Source organism: Monodon monoceros, unplaced genomic scaffold, assembly GCF_005190385.1.
Source record: "Monodon monoceros isolate NGI ecotype Baffin Bay Population unplaced genomic scaffold, NGI_Narwhal_1 Super_Scaffold_20, whole genome shotgun sequence".
NCBI classification, from domain to species: Eukaryota; Metazoa; Chordata; class Mammalia; order Artiodactyla; family Monodontidae; genus Monodon; species Monodon monoceros.
The window spans coordinates 50,139,866-50,148,216 of NW_021703777.1; the positions used below are offsets into that span (position 1 = coordinate 50,139,866).

At 40.5% G+C, this 8,351-nt stretch overlaps 1 protein-coding gene across 1 annotated transcript; it reads right to left on the reverse strand.

The window, feature by feature from the left end:
- Positions 1–1,963: 1,963 nt before the first annotated feature.
- On the reverse strand, positions 1,964–3,614 carry UTP3 (UTP3 small subunit processome component). The gene has a single exon (XM_029236111.1). The coding sequence runs from the start codon at positions 3,444–3,446 to the stop codon at positions 2,025–2,027; it is 1,422 nt and encodes a 473-aa protein (XP_029091944.1). The 5' UTR covers positions 3,447–3,614; the 3' UTR covers positions 1,964–2,024.
- Positions 3,615–8,351: the final 4,737 nt, after the last annotated feature.

Here is an 8,351-nt window from a genome sequence, read left to right on the forward strand (position 1 = left end):
GTTCCCATAACTCCCACCTTGGGTTTGATTAATTTGCTAGAGTGGCTCACAGAACTCAGGGGAACACTTATGTTTACACTTTATTAAAGAACATGATGAAAAATATAGATGAACAGCTAGATAAAGAAGTACATAGGGTGAAGACTGGGAGGATCCCCAGCACAGGAGCTGCTGTCCCCATGGAGTAGGGTGCATCACCCTGCCAGTATGAGGATGTGTTCACCATCCTGGAAGGTCCCCAAACCCCATAATATCAGGATTTTGTGGAGGCCTCCTCACATAGACATGACCAATTATTAACTCCATCTCTAGCCTCTCTCCCCTCTCTGAAGAACGGGGGTCTGGGGCTGAAAATTCCAAGCTTCTAATCACAGCTTGGTCTTTCTGGTGACCGGCCAGGAGCTCACTTAAGAGTCACCTTATTAGAACAAATGCTGTTCCCACTGCTCCTACTACTTAGGAATTTACAAGGGTTTTAGGAGTTCTATGCCAGAAACCAATATATATATATTTTCTATTGTCTCACAGCTCTTAACCACTGTTATATGTATATACCTATACCCAAGGTAGGTATAGTACCATATAGCTGAAGAAAATGAGTCAGAGATCAAGTATAACTCAAAATCAACCTAGTAAGTTAACTCCAAAACCTGTACTTTCTTACTATATCAGAAAAGAAAGTATAGGATATGGCTCTTAAGCCAGAAAGGCTAGGCTGAAATCCTGGTTCTACCACTTAATAGCTATATGACCTTGAGAAAGTTACTTCTCTTTGCCAGTTTCTTCATCCTTAAAATATGGATAATAGAATTTACTACATAAGAGTTGTGAGGAATAAGGATATAAATAAAATGCTTACAAAAGTACCTTTGCACTCAATATAAACTTTTATTTCTAACTTTCCTTTTTTATTTATAAGAAAATAATCTGGCATGTACGCTACTCTGGCAGCAGTTGTAAGCCAGAAGTTAAAAGAATGAAGGCTCAAATTAAGCCGGCTCGGGTCCAAATCCCAAGCATATGTCCTTTAGGAAGTTAACCTCCGGGAATTTCAGCATCCTCATCTCTGACGGAAGAGAACAGTACCACTGCACAAATTGTGGTAAATGTTTTAATAATAAATATTAACCACTGACCATCTCTGCATTTCTAGCAGCTAGCACAGTGTTTAATGAATAAACAGTGACATAGGTAAGATGTCCTTTCTGTGCTTTCCTTCACTAGTCCTCTCATTTTCTCCCTGGCATCATCCTAAAAATTTTTAAGTTCACCATCTCATCTTTTCCCTACTGTAAAGACCAGAATAACTATAAAGAAAAATGTAATTTTGTTACCACCTTTAGTTACCACTTACCCAGTAGTAATCATACCAGATTTTCAGCAAGTGTACAAAGAGCACCCACCAGTACAGAAGGGGAAATGGAATTTTTATCTTACCACATTAAGGACTATTAAAAAATATTCACATTTAATGTAATTAAGGCATATCTCTTTCTGTTTTTAACCAAGTTCCTCTTCAGTCCTAAGCTTGTACCACGATAGAGTGTACAAAATCCATAAGTTTACAGTAGACTCATTATTAACAAGTATGCTGCTCGAGAATTATACTTTAGGTAAATGAAATGTCAGAACTACATTATAGCCTGTCTTACAAATAAGATGATTGCCAAAGGTGCATTCTCTTCACTTTATGTGAAAAATTATAAAAGTACTATAAGTTTGATTGTTGCTCCACAACTAGCTGTGGAATTTCCCTAGGCTACTATTTGACGGAATGTTGGAGAACTTTTTTCATCACCATCTCTCTTCCCACGCACCCTCATATTGTTCCCGCAGTTCTTAGTATGATCTGATTCCAAATTAAAACACAAATAAATTAAGCAGTAACCCAAACAATTTTCTCTATTGACAGACTTTTAAAAATTTACGGTTAGGTATTAAATATTAATAATCATGTCACCAGTTAAAAATAAAAATTTATTGATCCAAAATTATTGCCAAAAAACTTAAGCCAAGCAAAAACTTTATTTAAGCTTAATGCTCTTTTTAACCCCTGCACGAATGCCAGATAGTTCACCACTATAACGTTGCTCTTCTCTACGAACTTCACGAACCTGCCCTCTTCTGCGAATTTTGGCTCTTCTGAACTTCTCCCGGTGTTTCACTCTGGGATTCCGATCAATCTTCTTTCTCCTAGGTGTAAGCCCCCTATTTTTAGCAATCTGATAAGTAATGGCTCTCTTTGCATTCTGAACTTCAAGAGCCTGTTCTTCAGTACTATCTTCTTTCTTTCTCTTCAATTTTTGTCCGTCTTCTATTTCTTTATAGTATTTCAGTGCAGCTTCATCAAAATCAGAATCATCAGAAAGGTCTGTAACAGCGGAGGCAGCAACAGCAGAAACAGATTTTGGCTTGGCCTTTGTGGATTTTGCTTTTAGATTCAGTTCTGCCTTTCCAGCATCATCTTTAAGTGTGAGCAGATGACAAATCTCAGAGGACAGCTTCTGATCCACAAATGACAGCTTGTTGATCAAATTTCGGTAGGTAACAAGCCTTTCTATGACAGGATGTCCATGTGCAGGGACTCTCCTAGCTTTCAGGATAAGATAAAAACTGATGTTGGAGCAGTAGTTCAAATAGAGGTTGTATTTGGTCCTCAGGTATTGGCTTCCTTTTCCAGGTGGAATGATCTTTTGCTCCACCAACTGTAGCAATGGCTCCAGCTCATCCTTCAACTCTGTCAACTTAACTTTCAGGTCATCTATCAGCTCCAAAAGCTCTGGCGATTCCTTTCGCAGCATCTTCAGCTTCTCTCTCACTGAAACTTTCGCCAAATCCTTCACGACCCGTGTCTCAACCTCATTTACCCGAGGTACTGGTTTTGCAAAGGCCTCCACCCAGGTAACTCCAAAATCGTCCTCTTGCAGAGCTTGGGCTAAACGCCGCTGAATGAGCTGTGCCTCCTCTTCCTCCTCTCTTTCCTCTTCCTCTACTTCTTGTTGACTCTGCCGGCCTCGGGACTTGGAACCATAGTCCGTGTCGTAGTAAAGTTTTTTCCTCTGACCCCACGACAAACTGGGATCCACCGAGTCCTCAGCCTCACTCTGCATGGAGCTCCCACCATCATCATCATCATCCTCCTCATTCCCCGCACTCTCTTTATCTTCATCTTCATCGTCCTCATCGGCGATATCTAGGGCAAGAACCTCCTCCTCATCGCTATCCTCCTCCTCGGCCCCACTCTCCACTTCGCTCCATCCCTTAGCCAAGGCAGCCCGAGATCGGGCCTCATGGAAATCATCTACCTTATCTTGGTAGTAGCTGGAGTCCGCTGGTGAGGGTGGAGATTCCAAATTGTCATCATTTTCGTCCGCTGGGTCGCGACCTGCCTTAGCTCGCACAGCTGCCCACTTGGCCGCTCCGCGCCGCCGGGATCTCCCCACCATAGCTCGCGGTCTCAGCTTCTACAGCGACGTCTGGCTTTCGGTCACTTCTGACTTCCGCGCACGAGCCACGCGCTCCAGGAACAAGCCTCTATAACAGCCACGCGCGTCTGCTCGCACTCCAGTAGGATGCAGGAGTTTCCACCTCCTTCCGGCCCCCAGGATGCTCGCAGTGTGGCGTTTGAACCAGGACTTCCGGTTGGTCCTTCAGGCCTTTCCGTGTAGGAACAATAGGTATAGGAAGTTCAGTTCCGTAGAACCCTTTAACCCAGTTCTTACTCTCGCGAGGCTGGGCGTCGCTAGGGGGATGGCCTGGTGAACCGCGAGGTGATGTCGCCGTGACCATTGGAGGGCGCTTTACCTCCACGCCTAGGAGAGGTCACGGGGCGGTGCGGTGAGTTGTCCTGCGCCCGTACCGGTTGTCACCGGCCTGGAGCCGAGTCCGTGTAGATTTCCTTGTTTACTGGAATTGTTTTATCTTCTCTGCTTATCCGTCTGGAGGTTAATCAGGTTATTGTTGTCTCCGCAACGTCCAAATATGACATTTCTGGGCCCCGTAGCCTGAGGCGGCAGCGGCGCCACTGCGCTCTGGAATCCTGGCGCGGGCGTCCGGGAAAGCGCAGGCCGGGCCGCCGGGCGGGTGGTAGCCCGCCTCCAGCTACCTTTCCGCAGGGCTCGGTGACTTCATGGGATTTGTGTCCCTGAGGAGTTTCTGAGGGGTGACGGTGGGAAGGCAGAGCCGCGCTCTACAGTTTGCCTCTTTCCGAGGAGCTCAAGTAGGCTGCAGAAGGCACCGCGATTTCTCTGCCTTTTAGTGGAAGAGGTTCATTCCTCAAGATATTTTGGAAATGGCACATTTTAACTCTCAAGGGCGGACGCTTCATGAATTGTTCAACATTTAATAAGCACAGGGCAGCGAGCTAGGCTTTGGGAGAACAATGGTGGGCGAAAGCAGACGCTGTTCCTGCAGTGGTGGAACTTGTGGTCTAGCTGGGGGCATGTGTTAATCAAGTCATCATGCAAAACGTGCCTGATTATAATTGGGGTGAGTACAGGGAACACTTGTCCTGTGTTACCCAGCTGCTGAAAATACTCAACCTGCCTTTTTACATCGCTTTTTGTACTCGCCATCCATCCCCCTTTACTAAACACTAAAGTGTTGAGTACTCCCGCCCAAATATGGGAAATTTCTGCTGTATTGAAGAGACAGTCTAAGCATCACCTCTTTGATCGCGTCTTTAATTCCCTTAGTCTTTTCCTCAGTTCTTCTGTATCACCTAGTAGACCTCAACGAACTATGATATTGCAAGCACGCAATACAGTGTCTGGCACAGAGTAAGTGTTCAATGAAGATTTGTTTAATGAATAAGTATTGAAATTGCAGTATTTGATTATCTATTTCAGGTGCTCCATAAACGAAGGGAATGAATAATGCATAAGGCTGCAAACATCCTTAAGGGAGATAACCTGAGCTGGAATGGATTTTAGGAGTCATGAATTCCAATTCCAGCATCTTCATTGTATACATGTGGAAACAAAGACTTGGGAAGGTTACATTAGCAAATCGAGCACAGAAACCTGGGATAGGGCTCCCACACCAGGCCCTCACATTCAGCTGTTATCAGTCCTTTGCTAATTCAATGTGAATGAGTTTCAGACCTTTTCCAGGGCATAGGCTAAGCTGGGTGGATGAAAGAAACCAAGAGCTCAGATGAAAGTGTTTGAAGAAGAGGGTGGTAATAAGGGAAAAATCAGTCAAATTTGTCTTTAGAAGTATTTCTAGGACTAGAAGTGTGAAAGGACTGCCCTGCAATCTTAGAGTAATTCAGGGTTTAAGTTTTCAGACATTACATATGATAGGTTCATATTCATTATATATGTTAGGTATTATGACACCTTCAGATGTGGGTAGTTGAAAGCTGAACTTTTGATAAGTTGCTAAAATTAATGGCGACATACAAGTTCTTTGCAGAAAGTGCAGTGTCGTTAGGTTATGAAAAATAGTACAATTTTTTAGAAAAATGATATTTTGAACTAAATATTTTTAAAGTGTTAAAAGTTATCTTAAGCATTAAAAAACCTTTACAAGATTTTAGGAAATACAATTTAAATAATAAAAAAGGTGTGGGTAAAAGTCTTATGTTCTGATGGTAAGCCCAGAATTCATTTTTGAATGTAAATTTTAATAGCTTTTGTCATTCAAATATTAACTGCTTATTAATTGTAGCAGAATGCTACATGCTGTAGTAGATCTAAAGGTGAATTAGCCACAGTCTCTTCTAATGAGGTAGAAAAGAAGACATGCATACAGATTATACTAAAATACAAGGCAGTGTGAGGTAAACCCAGCGCTGTGAGAGATCAGAGGTGAGAGATCGTCTCTGGATTTTGTTCTGGAAATGTTGCTTAAAGAATGTTGCATTTAAGCTGGGACTGTGATTAGATCCATGCTTTAAATGTATTAAATTTACATTATATGTAAGCATTAAGTTTTACTCAGGCACGTAAATCTCAATTTTTCTGTTCATTTTTATTGCTAATTATTTGAGAATTTGTAGTCATACTTAACAAAATGCGTATACTGTTATAGAGAAGGTAGAAAAATATTTTGGATATTTTTAATGGAATGATCACATTCCTCTAATATTATTTGGTTTATACTATACATTACATTTCCTGACTATTTAAAATAAAGTTGCAATAACCAGTGCATATTCAGAGAGTGTTGTATTCTAACATTCTCAGATCTTTTTGATGAACAGTTCAGAAGTTAGTTCTTCCATTCCAGCAGCTCCCATAGTCTAATCTTCCATAGCCTAATCTTGGAATTATTTGCCATTTGTTGAGGAAATTGTTTTCTTAAAAATTTGTATTGCTGTGACTTACCTGGTGGTCCAGTGGTTGGGACTGATCACTTCCACTGCAGGGGGCACGGGTTTGATCCCTGTTTGGGGAACTAAGATCCGGCATGCCGCACCGCCAAAAAAAAAGAAAAAAAAATCCTGTTGCTGGAAAGACAGATTAATGCTTTATTATATGATAAGCCTATGCCAATTAAAAAGAAAAACAGAGTCCCCAGAGAAAATGCACAAATATTAAATAACATTTAACCATTATTTTTGTGGCAACTATAATGTATTATCAACTTGAATCTCTATTACATTATTGTGATGCCTGCTCAGGAGTTAGCACACTACACATAATGAGAACCAACAGGTTTCTTTTCTTTTTTTTCTTTTTTTTTAGAATACCCTTTTTGCCTTATTCTAAGCCTCTTGTAGGATTTTCTTACTGTAGAGGTAGGGGTTTATGAATGACACACTAAGTGATATTAGGATACTTTCTTCACGGCATGAGTTCAAGTTGTTTAAGATATTCTACCACCAGATTAGCTTAAACTGATCTCAGTTTCTTCTGGACTTGCAGCAATAATAATAGCTAACATTGAGAGTAGTTATTATGTTCCAGTACTGTTATAAGCTCTTGACATTTAACCCTATGAGGAAGTACTATGATAATCTCTAATTTAGGAAACTGAGGCACATGGAGTTTAAACGAGGTCTTAAGACTGGTAAATGGTAGAACTAGATTTGAACCCAGACAGTCTGGCTTTGGAATTCACACTGTACTATAGCTAACTACTGTACTATATTGGCTTTCAAATATTCCCTTAATAGGTCTTTTCATTTCCAGTCTCTGCTATACATTTGATTCAGCATCATCAGATAAATCTTCCTAGAATACCATTTCCCTCATCCCACACCCTTGCTCAAAATGCTTTAATGACTCTCCATTACTGTCAAGATAAAGTTCACAACATACATGGCCCTCCCACAGTTTTGCCTCAAAGCAACCTTTCTCGCCATACCTTTCATTACCTCCCTACTAAAATCTTCCATTCTAACTTAAATGCTCTACCACTCTTTATTCCCCAAACGTTGCTTTGCGATTTCCTCCTCTGTTTCTTTGCTCATCTTTTCAGTGTTCTCATAATTCCTTATGTAAAAAAGTTGCAAATCACTACAGACATCTTTTTGGTTAAATTCTCACACAGGTCCATAATGGGACCTGTATGAGGCTGTTTGCAAAGCTATTATTGATAGCAGGGTGTTGGAGACAACCTGGATGTCCATCCCTGGAAGAGCAGATCAATAAATGTCATGGGTGAACAGTATGGAATTTAGGAGCATAAAGTGACCATACAGCTTAGTTTGCTTAGTACAGTCTTGTTGAACTTGTTATTCTAGTGTAATTATTAATAGCAACCCTTTTTTACTTTTATGATTTAGATGATAAAGTATATGGTCATCTTAACTATGCAATAATTGGAAAGTGGATTATATATCCACATATCAGCATGAATGGATCTTAAAAACAATGTGCTTAAGAACAAAAGTAAAAAAAATGAGATATGTAATACAATGTGTGCAACAATACAACAGCACACATTTTGTAAGAACATATACAAACAAAATAATGTGCATTAAATACAAAAGAACAATTGCTTATGGAGGAGCAAAGAATGGGATGAGGCTTGGAGATTAGAGGAAATATGAGAGGTATCAATACTTTCCATGGACCAATAATGATAATGTGCCAGGAACTGAGGAGAATGGTTAACTGTTTGCATCTGAGGTTAAATTAAAAATAAGGAAAACAAAACAAATAAGCAGACAAAAAATGACCATATATGTCTCTAACTTAAAGTCCTTTAAAAGCTTCCCAACATCTATAGGATCAAGTTTATATTCCTTATGACCTGACTCCTGCATACAGCTTAAGCTTTACCTCCTACCACACTCTCACTGCTACTATGTACGGCATAGCCTTGTATATGTACACAACATATGTACAATAGATGTAAATATTAGGCTAAGAGCTAAAGCCTTTATTGTATAGCAACTGAGG

Bases quoted from the DNA above. Each gene is read 5' to 3' on its own strand.
- UTP3 (XM_029236111.1), bottom strand. From the start codon at position 3,446: ATGGTGGGGAGATCCCGGCGGCGCGGAGCGGCCAAGTGGGCAGCTGTG.